Genomic DNA, 18,966 nt, shown 5'->3' on the forward strand with positions numbered 1-18,966 from the left:
TTTCTATGACTGTATATTCATGTTAATGATTAGGTGCTCCAAGGCAGTTTTCCACCAACACCTGTCTCTCCTTTCACAGCAGTTCCCAGCTGTAATGAGGTTGCAGCTTTTTGCCATTTAATATCTGAAGACGGATAATTTTCGCCTAAAAGGCAGGCCCCCACCCTTAGCGGTTGCCAGGGGCCCGGGATGAGCAGCCTGCGGCCGGCCCTGCCGCGCCGCCTGCCCCGGCCCGGCCACCAGCGCCGCGGGGCCGCACCTCTCCCTCCGGGGAGGAGCAGGCACGGCTGGTTTTTTGGAGCTGCAAGCGAAAAGCAAGATATGGGCTTAAAGCGTAAAATTCTAAAAACCGGTGAAGTCCATAAGCGTGAAAAAACAACCCCAGAAGATTAACCGTCGCAGCCGGGCCGGCTGGGAACGCGGCACACCTGCCTCCTCCCCTTTGCCCCTCCGGCCCGGGAGGGTGCTCAGGGGTTAAGCCCCGCCGGGGGCGGAGGCAGCTCGGCCCGGCTCCGCCGCGGCTGGGTTTCCAATGGGGCCAGCGAGGCGGCGGGGCTGAGCGCCGCCGTCCCCTCGGAGCCGGCCGGCAGCGGCGGGATGTCGCAGGGGCCGGCGGACGCGGGGCGCCTCAACGACCTGCCCGACCACTCGCCGCGGGTGCGCAGCGCCGTCGCCGAGCTGCGGCGGCGGGCGGAGGCAGAGCCCGGCCAGCGCTGGCCGCAGCCCCTCGCCGACTCCTTCCTGGTGAGGTTCCTGCGCGCCCGAGACTTCCACCTGGACCTGGCCTGGAGGGTAAGGAGGGCCGGGGGGAGCGGGCGCTGCCGGTGGCTCCCCGCGGGGCTGGGGGGCTCCCGCCATCCGCTGAGGGCAGGGAGAGGGCGACAGCCTCTCCTTCTGTGCGGAGAGTCCCCGCGGCGGCTGTCAGCCGGCGGGCCCGGCCCGGGGGCCTCCCAACCGCCCGCTGGCGGGGCGGGGTCCGCCGGGCCCACCGGGCCTCGCACCCCGCGGCCCCGCCGCCTCCGGGGGGCCTCGCCTCAGGCCCAGGGGACGGCGAGGCACGGGGTAGCTTGGGGGGATCGAGAAGCGGCGGGGGTGTGGATGGGTGGTTATTGCTGGAGAGAGCTGGTGGGCGCGGGTGTCAGGTGGGTGAGCTGCGCTGCTTGGGTGGGCCAAGGCCAAGCAGGGAGTTTCAGGGTGTGACTAGTTGCTTGTCACGCGTGTCTTCGGCGTGGTGCCGTATAGCCGTGTGGTATCGCGGCTAGCTTTGTGCAGTCTCGATGAGGTAATGTAAAGGTTGCGGTAAGTGTGGTACAGTCACATAATGTAGAGGTTACGGTAAGTGTGGTAAGGTCACAACTCCAATGACGAAACAATTTCCTTTAAAGGACATCCTTCCCATGCTTATCAGGCTCAGATTACTTGTTACTAGTAATGTTACTAGTTCACTACCGATTTATAATTACTCTAACGTAAAGCTATGAGTAAAAACTTCTTTTCTTTTGGAGTTCAGTCATTTACAACTCTCCTTTCAGGCTTTGGTAAGTTTTGTTACTTTCCTGGCTGTTTGTATGGCTCTGCCTTACAGACAGTGCATGCGTAGTTTTTATGTCCAAAGGTAGAAATTGTTATTAATTGTTTCTTTTTTTACGGAAAGATTGACAACCACTAACTCTTCTGAAGAGAAAGTATTTCCAAATCTTCCCAGGGCAAAAGCATTTATTCCCTTGTGCCAACTGGAAACTGTTTTACTGGAATTTGATGTTGGTGATACAGCATTGCCCAACAGACCTCACCTTTTAGTTTCTGACTTCTCTGCACTGTAGATTTTCCAAGTTTAGTTACCATAAGAGAAGATTGTTTGCATATGGATATATTGCAGAGTCAGGGTAGCTAAACAAGAATGTGAGAAATTAAACTAAGCCCTTAATCACAAATAGCTTTAAAAAATATATTTTGTGTTCTTTTCATTTGGCTCGTAAGACTTGCATCACAGCTTTAAACCTTTCCTCCTCAGCAGAAGAACTAGCAAGTCAAGTCAGATTAATTTGAGTATTTATGGATCTTTTGCTTGAAGTTCATGAGATTGTTTGTATCAGACATGCACTAACAATTGTAGGACTGTGCCTTTTTTTTTCTTTTCCAACAAAAGCCATTTTGTTTTCCTATATTCCTTGGTTCCAAAAAGTAGGGCTTAAAGAAGACAATATGTGCTCCTAAATATGCGCTCCTAATTGCATTGCAATTGGTTGTTATTGATAATCCTGTAGACAGGACAGTGGCACTTCAGAATTTGGCCCATGCGTTTCTGCACTTTGTTGTGATTAATTGTGAGATGTCTTGTAGGTAGGACCAATCTCCAAGAGTGTGGAATCTAAGCTAGGTTTAGAGATGGAGTCTACGAAGTGCCAAATTTCCTATACTCTTCTTGAGAATCAGCCCTCTAGGGCTGGGGACCTGTTTTGGAAAAATTAAGTCTTTTTAGAATCTTTTCAGAATTTCTGAGTCTCTGCAGGCTGCAAAGTTTCTAAATTTCTTGCTTGGACCCTTCTTTGAACTAAGAGATTCTGATGTTCAAAAACCAGCTGTGTTTAATCTTTCTACCTAGAATTTCAGGTCTCCAAATGCTGTAACTACTTGTACTTAATCTTCCACATACCAGCTGACACTGGTATGATTACTTGTCTTATAGCATGGGAAGAAGAAAAGAAGCTTTTTTTTTTATTATTTTTTTTTTAAGGAATGTGTTTATCTTCAATTGGTATATTAAAGCCCAAGAGAATTATTGTGCAAAAATCTGTGGTGGTCATAAGATGTATATTCATCTAACCCAAGTCTGATCTCATGCAGAGGTTATGTTAGTACTTCATCCTAGACAGAGCCCTCCTGCCATCAGTCCAGACAGTGGCTGTTCCCTCCCATCCTGGTTCGATGTTGCCTCTCAGTTTGGAGTTCAGGCTGATACAGTCCCTTCTTGCCCACTGGGCTCCTATGTACTACTGCATCGTACTTGTAGAGCAGCTAAGGGATAATCTAAGTTTGTGGCTCTGTTAGTGCTTATAATCAAAGGTCTTCAAGCTGTTGTCAAGCATCTTTCTTAGTATGGGCTCATACTTAGCCTTAAATATGAATCAAGAGTCTGGCAACTGACTGGACTGTTTATCGATGCATTCCTGATTAATATTTGACACAGATTTATCTGATTTCAGTTTATGAACATTTGAAAATGCTTCAGAAAAGAATGATCAGGTAGATTGTGGCAGGACATTCCGTTTCTGAATCTTCTATGATGACTCCTTCCAACAGCAATCTTTTACATTTTTCCACTGGCAATTCCAGACTTGCTTTGAAGTACTGATCTATTGATACATGTCATGCTAGAAGAAAATCCACCACTGAAACAGGTAGCTGGAACTGAAGAACTTGAAGAAGAGCTAGAACTGTCTGTATTTTTTAAAGCCAATCATTATTCAAATAAGCTCAGTAACAGACTATTTTCAAGTTAGAAGAGAATTCTTTTTCTGCATTTAGAATCACAGGAAGGATTAAACTTGGCCCAATGCCTTATCTTAGAAAGTGGCTGGAGATGTATGCATGAACCCAAACCACTTAAGTCTGGGCTCCAGAAGAAGAGGTGAAGTTAAGCAGATAGCTTCAATGAAAGGATTTCAAATGCATGAATGTTATTGGTAAGAAAGTGTTAAGTCAGTCTATGAAATACTGGCAGACTCCAGGAATGAATAGAAAGTCCTTTGACACAGGCTAACAGTGACTGTCAAACAACACAACAAACCTTCAATAGGTAAATAAGAATTTTTCTTGTCCTGTGAGACTTCTAAGCAATACTTCCCTACCAAAAATTAACACTCAGAAGGAACAGTGTTATATCATTACAGCGTATTCTGTGCCTTTGTAATCCCTGTGGGACATAGAGGTAGGGATCAGATGTTAATGCTGCAAAAGATTTTAGTCTGGATATAAATTCGTACCTGAGCTGAGCATGTTGTTTGCTCATTAATTTGTACAGATACACCTACCTACTATGTATGCTGTAAAATGAGAAGCAGGGCCACGGGTCTCCATTAATTGTGCTAAAGCAATGGGTTTATATATCACTTTTAAAATGTACCAGCCATGTGTCTGTGTTTGACTTCATTGTTGTGATCAAAAACACTGTCACTCGGATTCAGTAGTGATATGTGAAATCTGGAGACCTACCATCTCCTTTCCTCCATAAATCTTTTTGCCTAGTGCATTTTATTACGTCCTTGCATTGCATTCCACAGCTCTTGTATAAGGCTAATTCTCAGTGATTTGGGGATACTGTCTTTTTGTACTTGAAATAGATTATACTCTGGGGAAACAAATGAAAATCTTTAAATTCAGTAAAAATGCAACATTGAAACCCTATGCCAAGAGATGTTTTCATAACATACTACTTAGACTTTTCTAAGTATCGTTTTTATGGCACTCAAAACTGTCTAAATATCTAGGATCCTTTTAGGAGTTCTGGTTGATAGGAAGGTATATAGGCAGACTTTGTCTTTGTCCTGCATTTGACTTATGGAGGAATCAACTCTTCCTAGTGTGTTATACTGCAAATAAGTTGCTTAGAATAACTATGATATACAAGGAGGATTGTTTTCCATTGTGTCAAACATACTGCTGAGTCTCAGGCATTATCTCTGAGGATCTTCACATCATTCAAATATAAATACCAAGTTTAAATCAGTTACTTGGCTGCTTTTCTTCTATCAATACAGAAGGATTCCTCAAAAAGGATGGAAGAGCCCCTATTAGGCTCTCTGGCCTGACTGTTGAGGAAACGCAAATCAGTCAGCCAGTCTTTCCTTTGTGCTAAGCCAAATGACTCAACTTACGTATGTGCCAGTCTTCTCCCAACTGGCAAAGAGGTAATGCATGTGAAATTGGGAAAGTTCTATGTCTCTATAAAAATATTTTAAATTCTTGGTCTGTGTATACCATATGATTAAATTCTGTGTGTAGCTATATACACATATATAAAAAAAATATAAAATATATATGCACAGAGGTGTATGTTTATGTGTGTGTATATATATATTTATATTCCAAAGTCTGAGCTCTTGGTTTCTCCTCCGAAGATTGCCAATAGAAAATGTTTTTTTTCTAAACATCGTGTGCATTGGTACAATTGCTGATAGAGCAGAGGCCTAATTCTGTCTAGCATCCTTGTTAATATGAATAAATAGTTATTAGTCCAGAAAAAAATAACTAATTTAAATATACAAATACATTGGTTTCTGTAACAAGCACATTGTTTTCTAGTTTTTTTAATTCTAAGTACTAAGTTCACTTTTCTTTGTTTTGTAGCACATGAATCTTGGATTAATCAGTAACTTTATCATCTCTGATGTTAAGAAATCTGGAACTATCCCCAACAGACCTCAGGGAAAAAAACCTCTTAATTAATGCTTAACTCCAGACATTGGAGTTTTTCATCCAGCTTTCCCCATTTATCAAGTTGTCTTACATCTATTTTCAGAGGCTGAGTGGATGCTAAGTAGGTTATTCAGTTTGTAAACACAGATAATTATACATTGGGATGTTTCGCTTGTGTTATAAGTACAATTTTTTATACCCTGTTTTTCCTGATACTAAGTTGCTTCATCTTCTATATCCAGACTGATTGTTATATATATATATGTTTTTCCTTGCTGTCTTTACTAACAAAATATTTTCACATTTTAAAAATATTTCATGTGAATTTCTGTGTTTAAACAATGTTAAACTAGAAATTTTCAAAATAAAGTAAAACTGTAAGTACCCACTGCTGGTTTTTGAATTCTATTATATGTTTAAGGATTACTCATGTAAGTAGCTGTGTGTGACTTGAGTATGTCCAGCAGCTAAGAAAGGAATTGTTTACATAAGTAAAAATTTAGAGAATAGGTCCAAAAACGAGCTGTAGATGCTGTGGAAGGTTGTCTAATGCTAACCTTTACTTCAGTTCTAAATCATTTCAGGTAATTAGATTAGGTTTTCAAATGAGAACTCTTCAGCACTTTGTGGCTTTCTGTCCAAGGGAATTATGTTTGGAGCTTAGCCATGTTATGTGTCTAACAGATGTACCACTTGCCCACGTCATGGAAGGTGTCAGAAGTATTCCATCCATATATTTACTCCTTAACGGACACACCAGTAGATAAATTCTGTCTTCCGTAAGGGTCTTGAGTGTGTCACAAGCTGCGAACATCATTCCCTTTCTCCCAAAGTCCAGAACTTAAATCCTTGTTACTTCCAACTTGGAAAATGTAAATATTCATGAAAATGAGAAACTAACTGTACTGACAAGATAGGATTATTTAGGGTATTGAATGAATGTATCATTTTTACGCTCATCTTGGTTTTGGCAGGCAGCTCGTCAAAAAGATGTTTAAAATATTTATGTAATAATTAGGTTCATTAAGTAGTGGTACAACAGATTTTAGAAGAAAACAGAGAAATGACAAAGCTACAGATGTTTGCATAGTTGTTTTGAGGGTGGTTTTGTATTTTTCTGCTGCTTATGTGTCTGTATTGGAAAGACCAAGGAAAAGAACATACTATGTTGACAGTGCTGTCTGGCTGGCACAAAGCGGTTGGGATTGCTCAAACGGTGCCCTTTGTAGAGAGTCAAGCACTAACAGAGTGAGATAATCGGAGTACCTCATCAGGCCTGTCTTTGCAATCAGTGAATTTCTATTCCACAAATTAACTGACTTTCCCTACTTCCTCCCCCCCAACCTTTTTTGTTTGTTTGTTTTTAAGTTAGTCTAGACTAGAACTGATTTAATGCAGTCAAAGGCTTCTAGTAAAATTCTCCTAATGGTTAAATATTTCTGTCTACGGTGTATGGTTTAGGATGAGGCTTTTATCAACTTTCTCATTGCCAAATCAAATGCGATTCTAGCGTGGCAGATGAACTGTTTCATTTTTGTACCTACAAATACATATGTATAGGTGCTATTTCCGTGATGGATATAGATAATTTCTGATCAGTATATCATCTATTTGTAAGTAAATTCTGCTGACAAACAGTAATGCCTTATAAATAGTTTTCTTATGACAAGTCATTTGAGAGACCTTCAAAATAATTCAAGACCTTCATCTGAGCAGAAAAGCCTTAAGCTGAAGAAAAAGTATGTGTTTTATGTAAAACAATACAAGGAACTTGAAAGTAGAGGGAAGGGTAAGAAATAAGACTAATTATCGAACACAAGCATGCTATGAGGTACAGGATGACGAGTCTCAGGTCTCCCTCCAAGAGTCTGTAGGTAAGCATCAGCGTAGCTGATACTGTGATCTTCCAAGGGATGAATTCAGTATCCACTGAGGTTCCTTCTGACCATTCTTTCTATGAAAATTGTGAAGAAAATCATACTTGCATAGAAACAAGAAATTTGTAATTTATTTAAGGTTATGTTTTATTAGCTGGAGCTGAGAGGTTTTTTAACTGTAATGTTTCTGTTGTGAAATATGGAGTAATTGAGAAATTAATAATTTAATTTCTGTTAATACGAATTAACAGAAATAAGACTGTTGGTTGATGCTTTTGTTGTGGTGAACACGTTTTGTGAAACTGTGCTAAGGATCGGATTGATTTTGCTGTTTGATGAAATATAGTAACAATTTGAAAGGCTAGCCTGTGCATGCTACCTTTGAGATTTAAACCTACATTTCAGTTTGTTGTGAAACAAGGTACTGAAAAATTCTAATTCTCTTAGCTCCTTTGAAGGTTTCAGGTTAGAAGTCTAAACTGTAGCTATTTAGGAAACTTTAATACAAAATCTAAGTTACTTGCCATAGCTATCCCTCTACCCTCCAAACTTAGTGCTAGAGAACTTAGCATGGGTGATACAGCAGAGGCAGAATTTAGTTGATAAATTGGGAGGAAGCTTTTTAGAAGATAGTCTTGCATAGCTTCCCACTTACCTATGCAAAATGGCTTAAATAAATCTTAGTTGCAGGGCATAGCAGTTCATTTTCTCCACCGCCACTTAATTAATATTAAAGGCGAAACAGTAATTAGACTTGGAAATTGGAACTACTGCATCACCAACTTAATTTTTCATGATCCATCTCTAAGATGACCTTTCACAGTATCACCTGTAATTTCTCTACATAGATGTTACCTCAGAAAGGAACACCTTTAATTGACTCTTCCTTAGAGTTAGGCCATTGCCTTTCAACACACAGCCCTTCCTGTGCCTTAGACGTCCTAGCTTATGATGCTGCCTTCCAGCAGCATGGAACCAGGGTGATCATGTCCCTGATAATGGACAGGATGCCTATTGTAGCAAAACAGGTTCTCATTATTTCCACTCCTGGGCAGGGAAATTGTTTAATGGGTAATAGACCCAGTACATTGTTATATTCTGCCATTTGAAAATGTGCTTTAGACATGCTGATGATCAAATCTGTTTCAAATACTAAACTGAAATTACTCTGTGTACAAGATGGGCCCATACTTAGCAGGGGTGGGATGTGGGGTGAGATGGTGAAGGGGGAATGTTTCTCCAAGATTTTGCACATCTAAGTTCAACAAATCCTGAACAAATCTGATGCAGTATCAAACGGAATAATCCTAAATGTAACCTGAGTAAGAAAACTAGTTTTAGATGTATTTTACTGGCTTTTTCTCCATATTCCAGTTTTCTGACACAAAATGGCAACTGCAGTCCATTAACAAGTTGACAGGATTCTAAATTCATCATAACTTAACTCACTTATTTGATCCAGTATAGCAACCTTCTACTACTAGGAGGGATTTGATTAAAATACACAATGAACTGATAGCTAATTTAATGAGTTAAACCTCTGACTGTGACTGTATGTTGAAAACACATTTTTAACTGTGCTCTTCATGTAATACCTGATGGCTATCTGTCATCCACATTTATTTTTTTCCAGTTATTGAAGAATTACCAGAAGTGGAGAATTGAATGCCCAGAAATAAGTGCAGATTTACAACCATCTTCTGTTCTTGGTCTTTTGCGTGCTGGCTATCATGGAGTCCTGAGATCAAGGGACCCGCATGGAAGCAAAGTTCTGATGTACAGAATTGGTGAGTCACAAAATTGCTTGGACCTGTTTCACACCTGGCTCTGGCACTGATGCTTTTGTTTTGTGGGTTTTTTTGTTTTGTTGTGGTTTTGTTGTTTTTTTTTTCCTTTAATTATCACAATTTGAGCAGCAAAATAAAACTATTTTATGGGTACAACACCAGGGGTTGATAAAATTAGATAATGTCAGAATGTCTTAAGTAGAAAGGTAACACATTTATGTTCCCTGTTAAGAATACCTTTACATTAATATAAAGGTGAGCTTATTGAGCTGTAACAGTTAGATCATTTGATTTATATATTGGTATGGCTAAAGCTGTACAATCCGTTATGAAGAACTTCCTTTTTAGTGGAATTCTTGTCTGCATCAAAAAAAGTCCTAAGGTTAAAACCCTAAAACTTGCAAGAATATGTGGTTATTTCGGTCTGAGTGTCTCAACAATTATTTGTTTCCAGGTGGATTTTCAAAGTCATGTGCTAAGACTGTGGTATTGGTGCACGTGCAGCACAGGTTCAGGTCCCTCTGTAGGGCCTTCCTACCCTCCAGCAGATCGACACTTCCACCCAACTTGGTGTCATCTGCAAACTTACTAAGGGTGCACTCAATCCCCTCATCCAGATCATCAATGAAGATATTGAACAGGACCGGCCCCTGCACTGAGCCCTGGGGAACACCAATTGTGACCAGCCGCCAACTGGATTCAGTTTAGATGTGGATAAGAAGTTCACTGGGTTTTCACTGTTTAGCTGTATCCAGAGAGCCCTATTTAACAACACTCTGAAGGTCCTTGGTTTGTTTCATGCACTCCCAAAAGTCTTTTAAAAAAACGTGTAGTGAAATGATCACGTGTCGTGGTTTAACCCCAGCCAGCAACTGAGCCCCACACAGCCGCTTGCTCACTTCCTGGCTGGTGGGATGGGGGAGAGAATCGTAAGAGTAAAAGTGAAAAAACTTCATGGGTTGAGATAAGAACAGTTTAATAATTGGAATAAAATAGTAATAATAATAACAATAATAATGATAAAAGAATATACAAAGCAAGTGATGCACGATGCAGTTGCTCACCACCTGCCGACCGATGCCCAGCCAGTCCCCAAGCAGCAGCCCGCTGGCCAGCTTTCCCCCAGTTTATATACTGAGCATGACATCATGTGGTATGGAATATCCCTTTGGCCAGTCTGGGTCAGCTGTCCTGGCTGTGCTCCCTCCCAGCTTCTTCTGCACCTCCAGCCTTCTCAGTCAGTAGAGCATGAGTGTAAGCACTAGTTAGCAACAGCTAAAACATCAGTGTGTTATCAACATTATTCTCATACTAAATCCAAAACACAGAATTATACTGGCTACTAAGAAGAAAATTAATTCTATCCCAGCCAAAACCAGGGCAACGTGTTACTGTATTTCTTTGTGCTTGTTTTGGACACAGAAATTAGTTTTGCCAACTTTTAAAGAATTGTTTTAATATCAGCTGGTCCAGTAGAAAATAATGTGTCTCTTTGCAAAGTTGTGTTCTCTGAAGTTTTCATCTAGGGTTAAGGCTCGTCCCATGTAATTCTTTGCTGAGGCCTCAGGAAAAAAAGTGGGATTCACTGAATCTTGACAGAATTACTGCACTGAAGAAAAATTACATGAATTAGTTGGATTGATGATCTGTAGTTTCTGCTAACATGACTTACTGAATTAAGGTGTTCTTGTCAAAACCTTGTACTGGAGGCTACGGCCGTAAGCGGAACATACTACATTAGGTGGCATCTACAACCATCTACTGTTAGGTGGTACCATCTACAAAAAGAGCTCAAAAGATGAGTGACAGAATAGGCACACAAAATAACTTCTGTACGGCAAATCTGTTTATTTCAGGGCCTTTGATATTGCTGGTTACTGCTTTTGTTCCTGAGAAGCACGTCAGAAGCAGTAATAAAAAGTACAGGTGTATGTGGCATCCTTGTGGTAACGCAGTGCAATCTATTTACTCGTCAGGACAATGGGATCCCAAGTTATTTACGGCATACGATGTGTTTCGTGTAAGTCTTATCACATCTGAACTCATTGTAAAGGAGATTGAGACTCAGCGGAATGGAGTCAAGGCTATCTTTGATCTTCAAGGGTGGCGATTTGCTCATGCATTTCAAATCAGTCCAGCAGTGGCCAAGAAAATTGCTGCTGTGCTCACAGTGAGTATGACATACTGCTTTATGTGTCTTCATTGCTATAACTCCCAATTTTTCATCTGCTCTAAGTTATGGTAAATTTTCCTTCCTTAGACCTTCTTAGAGTCTATGCAGCTTTAAAGAACAAAATCTTAAATCCATTAAAAGTCAGATAGCTCAGGCATAGGTTGTGCTTGATTTCACTTAAAGTATGTTCTTGTATAGCAGTAAATGTCCTTTAACCTCTGATGTTTTATAAGAACTCCACCAACCTGTTAAAACGCAAGAGTTTGTGTAAGAGCAGATGAAGCCCAGTTTTGTAAGGATCTGCGTTTGTTATCCCATTTCATCTCTCTGATTCTTTTGTGCATTAACACAACATTCAAAGCTTTTTTCCCCTGAGACTTGGAGAAGATGAAAAATAGCATGTGCTAAGAGTAGTTAAGAGCAAGACAGTACTAACTTGTTACCACTATGGATGATGCTACATAACCATCCAGCTGCTACCAACAGAATGTATAATGTTTACGGTCTGCTAGCTTTTTGCCCCCCAACGTGGACATTATTTTGTGCAACTCACTGCTACCTCACCTATTTTTCACAAAACTTCTAGGGACTTTACTGTCTTTAAGACTTGTTCCTTTCTGTCAAATTCGGTTGAACTTTGCTAATGGATTTGAGAGGGGGGAAAAAAAGGAACAAAAGAAAAAAAGAAGGGGACAGAGAATTGACAGGCAAGCTACAGTGTAGTCCTATAATCCCATTTTCGTTCAGAAGTTAGGAGGAAAATCAGTAATAATAAAACTGTTAGCCTATGATGTGGAAATGAGCCAGGGAGATAATCTCTTGCTCTGATAACCTCTGGTAAGGTTCATATCTGAGGTTCAGTCAAAGCTTAGTCATGAGCTAATATCATGAGAACTTCAGCTGTTCTTCATTTTTGGTATCTACTGTAAAACTTCAGTGAAACCAGCAGGTATTCCCAACTTTTCACGTCTAGAATTAGAACTCTTGTTGTTCATTGATCCTGGGCCAGATCTCATGAGAACAGGATGTGTGAGAGTGTTTCAGTTGATTTCTGAGGTAGTAAACCAGTTGCTAGTAATTTTTTAACCTTGAAATAGAGCAGAAAGGAGGTAGAATAGGATTTGCAATTATGTCTGAAGGTTTCAATCCATTATCTAGAACCAGGAAATTCTTTGAATGTGATGTTTCCATCTTGACCTATTTCAAATTTGTTGCATGTTTTTCAAGCTTCTAAATGTTTATTATACCTATTGAAAAAAAGGTAGAAAAAAAATTGTGTTTCCAATGTTCTTTTCTAAGAAGAGAAATAAGTTTAACTCATTTTTTTTTCAGATTCCTTTCATCACTTTAATTGAGTTCATATATTTCACCCAGAGATTGTCTTAGTGTTGTTCAATATGCTTATAAGTAAAAATTAAGGAATCTTAGTTTCAACCCTATGTTTTTCTTGAGAAACGTGTCTTGCAAAGTACTACCCTGTATGAAGAAACAGAAGTTAACAGAAAAGCAATAGGTACTAAGGAATGGCAAGCATAGTAACATTAGTAAGATCATCTTGAAAAATCTTTATCCCAGGCAAAACCAAACTGTTTTGTGAAAAATGTGATGGTAGACTTTAAGTATATGATAACACATAATAAAATGCAGTAAACCTATAATCTGATAGTTTTAAGGTCTTTATCATACATTAAAATCTAAAAGGAGTTGCACTGAAGAAATGTGTGGGGTTTGGGTTTTTTAATCTATTGAAGAGTGCATGAAATAACGTGAGAAGAGCTACTGTACTAGTGGGGACAACTGTTTGTGAGAAGTACCATTTTTATAAGCAGAAAACCTCTGGTCACAGAGGCAGTATCAGTTGGGATATGAATGGAAGCTATACTTTCCTCATTGCATAATGCTGTCTTTGAGCACCACCATATTTTCTTTTAACTTGCAAAGGTCTGGGACTTCTAAATGAATCTTGAATGCACGTGGAAGTATTTCATATTATAAAGGCTGTGTAGCAGATACAATTTTTATTTTCATTATGACAGTAATCTTGTTGTAAAGCTGAACTTCTGACTTGGGCAAATTCCCAGTAATTTCAAGGCTCTAAATTACATTTATAAGGTCTCTAAATTATATTCAAAATTTATTTAACTTAAAGTTAGTAGCTTCAATGGTTTATATTTATATATATTTACATATTAACCTTCAGGCTGTGAATTGCCAATGAAAGCACATGGCTAGATAGTTTTTTGGTAAATTAGCAGCAGAATCTCTGCTGTGAAGAATTGTACCTCTGAGGAAAGGCTGAGCACAAACGTTGTGTACATTACTTATGTGTAATTTGGTGAGGGCTTTTTTGTTTGTTTGCTGCCTTTTTTTTTAGTAACCTCTCCTCATATTGTTTTTTGGTTTTTTGTTTTGTTTCCCTTCTAATGGGAGGAACAAGATGTAATTTTTCTAAGCATTGTTGGGGCAGTGTAAACTAAGAACACTCTGAAGTGCAGGTATTAGCAAGGTCAGGAGGAATACTCTAACTTATGGACTAGACAGTTTTCACAGATTTGTCGTTAACAATAGAATCTTTTCAACAATATTTTCTTTTTCTTATGGTGTTTTTCATATATGTTGACAGGATTCCTTTCCACTAAAAGTTCGAGGTATCCACTTGATTAATGAGCCTTTATTCTTCCACCCAGTCTTCGCTCTAATTAAGCCTTTTCTCACTGAAAAAATAAAAGAACGGGTGAGTGCACACAAATATTTCTTTCTGCAACAAACCCCCTACATGACAACCTGCAGCACTTCCCTTAGGATCTGGTACTCCTGGGCACCGAAGAGGATAAATCATTTTTGTGTGTTAGTGCCACACAGGCCTCCGGAATCTAATTGTAAAGCATTTGCAGTTGTCAATAACATGAGAGTTAAAAGTGGTTGCTGTTATCACCACTCTAAAGATAAAAAACAGTGTGACACAGAGAGGTTAAATGATTTGCTTGAGGTCACACAGCAATTCTTCTGCAGGACTAGGAAGAAATAGGTCCCGGATCTCCCAACACTCTGCCTATAAATGACAGAGAGAAACTGTAACTGAACAGTGATGTTATGCTCCAAGTTGTGCAGAATTAGTAGAAGACAACTTTTTCATTCTGAAAGACCTGCAGAGGCATTTATGCATCAAAAATAGGTTAGGCTTGAGTTCAAAATTTCTTTCCAAATAGCTTCTTAGTTGTTTTAAATTGTTTTGCAGTTTTAAATCTGAAAACCCTGTTTGAATTCGGATGCAAAAGCATGCCAGGAATTCTGGCAGAACTCTGGGTTTTGTAGCATAGGAAGAATATTGAAGGTTCCAGCTGGAAGAAAAGGAAATACTGTGAAGTGTTAACAGCAGGACTAAGGTACAAAATAAGCAGCACTGCCTATCGTTATTCCCACTCTGAAGCCTCCTTGTTTCAGCACATGGATCTTGTGCATTTGCAGTAGCCATTGCACTTGAGGACAGTAGATGCCGATTTTTCTGGTCACTGTTGGCTGTTATTTGCCAGTTCCCTTTTCCTAGCCCATGTGTTTTAGTTATGGGAGAGAGGCAGGATCGTTTCTGCCAGCCTTGTGCAGTCAGTCCCTCACTCTGAAAAGATGATGAAGTGAGGATGTTCCAGCAGCCTGATGCCGTGGCTCTTCTCTCACACTAATAACTGCGAAACAAGCCCCTATCACCTGATCCAGCTCAGACTATCTCAGGCTAAAACTCAAAAAGCAGAAAAGGGGGCAGATGGACAGTAAAGGCCTAAAAGAAAACAAACCAGATATCCCACGTCATGGAATGGAACAGGAGCAGATTGGCTTGTCTCCTGGCTTAGAGTTTCAGGTATGATCTGAAAAAAAACCTCTAAGGGCCAGTTCCTCATACCTTCATAGGAATTACTATTCACTTATTATCTTACTTCCTGATGAGGAAGTGTTAGATGAAAGGCAGCCAGCTACCTTTTGAGTACATATTCTTGTAGTCTTTGTGTAATAATAATTGCAGAAAATTCTTGTCAGGTGTTAATAAGAGGCCAATAAAAGTTTCTGACTGAAAGTAATGAACGAGGCTTCAAAATAGCTACAATAAAGCAAGAAAAGAAGAATCAAAACTACAGTATTACAAGGGTTAAAGTGGAGGAGTAGTCCAGGATCTAATTTCAGCTGGAACTGAAACATAAGGACTGAGATATAGATTCTTCTGAATATCCTCCTTGGCACCTGTCTGGACCTACCTACATACTACATAATGTGGGTTTTAAATACATATGGCGGGAACAGATACGAATGGCCAGGAGCCAAACACTGTTCTTTTCTTGGAAATGACTGAAAAGCAAGTACGTGATGTCTATCATGACAAGACCAAACCCCAGTCTTCCCATGGTTGAAGTCACTTTAGCTCTACGAATGTAATGTGTACCCTTATCAGTGTCGCTAAACCAGTCTGGAACAAGCGTGTAGTTAGTTTCGGCTCCTGTGCTTGCAGCTGCATAAAATGCAGTTCTCTGGTTGTAGTCAATGCTTCATCAAGCTGCAGATACTGAGCGGGACAGAGTTTGAGCACCCATGGGAAGCTCACTTACATGGTGATATTTCTTCATTTAAGGAGCTCATTATGAACAAGTATACTTGTTTAGTCGAACCAAGCTGGTGGCTTCAGCTCTTGCACTGAGTTTTGTTGCTGCCTGTTTTCACTCAGTAGTCTAGCATTCTTACCCAAGTAAATGCTTTTCATATTTTGTTTTAGGTGCATATGCATGGAAACAACTACATGCAGAGTCTGACCGAACACTTCCCGGTCAGCATTCTCCCACAGGAATATGGTGGGGAGGAAGTCTCCATTGAAGAGCTGGCCAAGGAATGGACTGAATTTATAATGGCATCTGCAGATTATCTTCAGAGCATTTCTCTGCTTGCCCAGGAATAACCTTACTACAGTATTATAACAGTTATTGAACACTGGAAGTGGAAATAAGTTTAATACGAAATCTGTCATGTGAACTTGAAATTACTGTAAATGAAACCAGTATGTCTTTGCAGGGCACTGAGTATTATATTGACTGCACTTTTATACTAACTGGAGTCTATCAATATGTATGTCTGAAGAGATTAATGACTTCTACATGTTTGCAATACTGTTTGTAATTGATTAACTTGTATGCCAAAAAGCTGAATAGTGCATTAGATATCAGAGATCGATACTGCTTCTGTTAAGTCTTTGGAGACAACTCATCTGTAATAATGCAGTCTGGAACCTTATGCTTAGCTCTTGTATCTTGGCTCGTCAAGGTGATAGGATACAAAAAAGAACAGAACGTGAATGGAGTAGACTAGTTTGTTGCAGAAGTATGACTACAGGGCTAATCTACAAGGAGTGAAAAGAGGCTGCTTTTTGGATTGATTCTCAGGGAAAATGGCTGTTTTGTTGGTTTGTGTCAAATTGAAATTAGTCAGCAATAGTGAGACGTTAATCTTTGTACTGCTTGTGCAACTTCCCTTTTTGTGCTAGTTAACACAGTAATCGTTCAATTTTATAGAGGAAGATAGGGAAAACACGATGTACCTGTTCTTCAAAGGACAGTGTGAATCAGGAGGAGGAGCTGGCAAGAGAGTCAAAACAACCTTGAAAATTCTGATTTTCTTTCTTCAAATAGATACTGTCTATGGACAAGCTATAAGCAACTCAGATTATGATCACCTTTAATTCCTACTGTAGAGCACTACAGAGGTCAAGAGCTCTTAGCTGTTTGCAGTATCTATTTGTTTTGGAGGGTAAAGTAGGTTGCCCTTTGTGGATATGAACTTTAGAAGTATTTGTTGTGTGGTTTAAGGGTGCTTGTAGGTCACTTTGGACCTCAGCGCAGGAGATGCTGGGTATCTTCCATTTTATTTTCAGAAAAGTAATTGGCAACTCGCCAGTCTATATCTTCTGTGGGGCACTGGAAAAAATGATTTTTTAAATTTCCATTGAGCCCTCTTCTCTATTTTTGTAGGGGTAATGAAAAAAAAAAATCTGTCTATACTTATTGAAAACAGATTTTTTTTTTTTTTTTAAGGGACATGATTCAGGTATGAACACTGCATGTGTAAAAGCCATCACTCACATTACATAGCAGTATCATCCTGCAATCCTCAGTATTTACTAATCTAAAACATTGCTTTACTTTTCACTCAGTTTTTTTGTTAAAAGCTCTGTTACTACACCAACTCTTAGAGTTCATTTACCCAGTTTTTAGCTCTATTTTGTAATAAGCCAGGAGGTCTTCGCATAAACATTATATATTTAAGCATTCCATATGAATCTTTGTATAAATGAGTCCATAACAAATACTTTGTTTCTCAGGTAGCTAGAAATGCTTCAGTTAGTTTGGAATCTTTAGGACGTTGGGATGTTATATTTACATATGCTTAGGGGAGAGAAGTAAGACTATCCTATTAAATCAGAAATGTCTTATTTTCGATTATCATTAATACTGCATTATTGCAAAAGCCATTGGAAGCTATTCTTTATTAGCAAGAGGAACATGAATGAAAGGCCCATAGGGTACTTGGTTGTAGTTTCTTCTGCTGTGGTGAGATCAATGCCAGATACAAAATTCTTTCAAAACTGACAAGGACTTTTAATTTTTTTTTTTTCTTCCAATTTCCTCAAGTGCGTTTTTCATTCCTCTCTTTCAGGTATCTTTGATATGGAGCCTAAATTTAAAGAAACATTTTTCAGATACATTTTCATATATTTTGTATATCTTTCTTTTTCTCAGATTGAACTATTTTGTGATATAAAAGCTCTTTAAATAGAGGAGTTCAGTGAAGTGCTAATTCTTCTTTATAAGAAAATAAACTAAGTAGTCAGGCATCTGGCAATTCTTCAGGTGTGTAACTCAAGTTCCAAATCATTTACAAACTGGAGAACTGAAGCTATTGTCTTAATTTTATGCTCTTTCAATTTTGATCCTTGATTGTAAACTGTGTAAAGGAATGAACTGTGTTTCAGTGAACAGGGAAATTCAAACTTTTCCTATGAAACCAATCTCTAATCATTGCTGTTTTATGTAGCAGAGACTTTGTGTGATTGCGTATATATATGCACATGGACAAAATTTAGCTCGTTTTCTTTAAATCTTCATGTGGACTACACCAGCTCTATGGATATAAAGTCCTAAATGTCTTCAAAAATATCCCGAATCGATTCTTAAATGGTAATGTGTTTGAATAACACAAGAGTTAGAGCACTGAGTGCAGTTATTTTTTCATGAACTCTTCAGTATTTTTTAATGTTTACATGTTATGTAGAAGGTAGGAACTCTGTGTAAGGGACAATTGCAGTTGCTGCTAATAATGAGGACACAAGATAATTGGGACATTTGCATAATGAATGGAAGAGGTATTGGTATGATGGGCATGGCAGCTTTGAGCTGCAGAGTCAACAAAACACAAAAGTAAAAATCTCTAAGCACATTATTCTTTAAGAATATGGGGAGTGCCTCTGAAAAAAGTAAGTTGCTGTTATATGATGCAAATATAATTGACTACTGACTGGAAGCACAATGGAATGCACAACGTTTTCTAGATTTTTACGTATTAACATCATTGTATGAATAAAATTTGTGGAGTTGAACCAGCCTCGTCCGTCGCTTTTCAGTGATAGAAGCGTTGCTTCTGCTGAGGACGGGGAGGGGGCCCCCGCGGTGCGGGGCCG

The 18,966-nt window shown here is 39.4% G+C and overlaps 1 protein-coding gene across 1 annotated transcript; it reads left to right on the plus strand.

Annotated features, from left to right (window-relative positions):
- Positions 1 to 243: 243 nt before the first annotated feature.
- TTPA (alpha tocopherol transfer protein) lies at positions 244 to 18,885 on the plus strand. Its single transcript, XM_087735463.1, has 5 exons — positions 244 to 792; positions 8,929 to 9,082; positions 11,059 to 11,252; positions 13,879 to 13,989; positions 16,015 to 18,885. The coding sequence occupies exons 1-5, from the start codon at positions 598 to 600 to the stop codon at positions 16,192 to 16,194; spliced, it is 834 nt and encodes a 277-aa protein (XP_087591589.1). The 5' UTR covers positions 244 to 597; the 3' UTR covers positions 16,195 to 18,885.
- Positions 18,886 to 18,966: the final 81 nt, after the last annotated feature.

Source organism: Nipponia nippon, unplaced genomic scaffold, assembly GCF_047370975.1.
Source record: "Nipponia nippon isolate SJK-2023a ecotype South Korea unplaced genomic scaffold, ASM4737097v1 scaffold_1, whole genome shotgun sequence".
Taxonomy (NCBI): Eukaryota; Metazoa; Chordata; class Aves; order Pelecaniformes; family Threskiornithidae; genus Nipponia; species Nipponia nippon.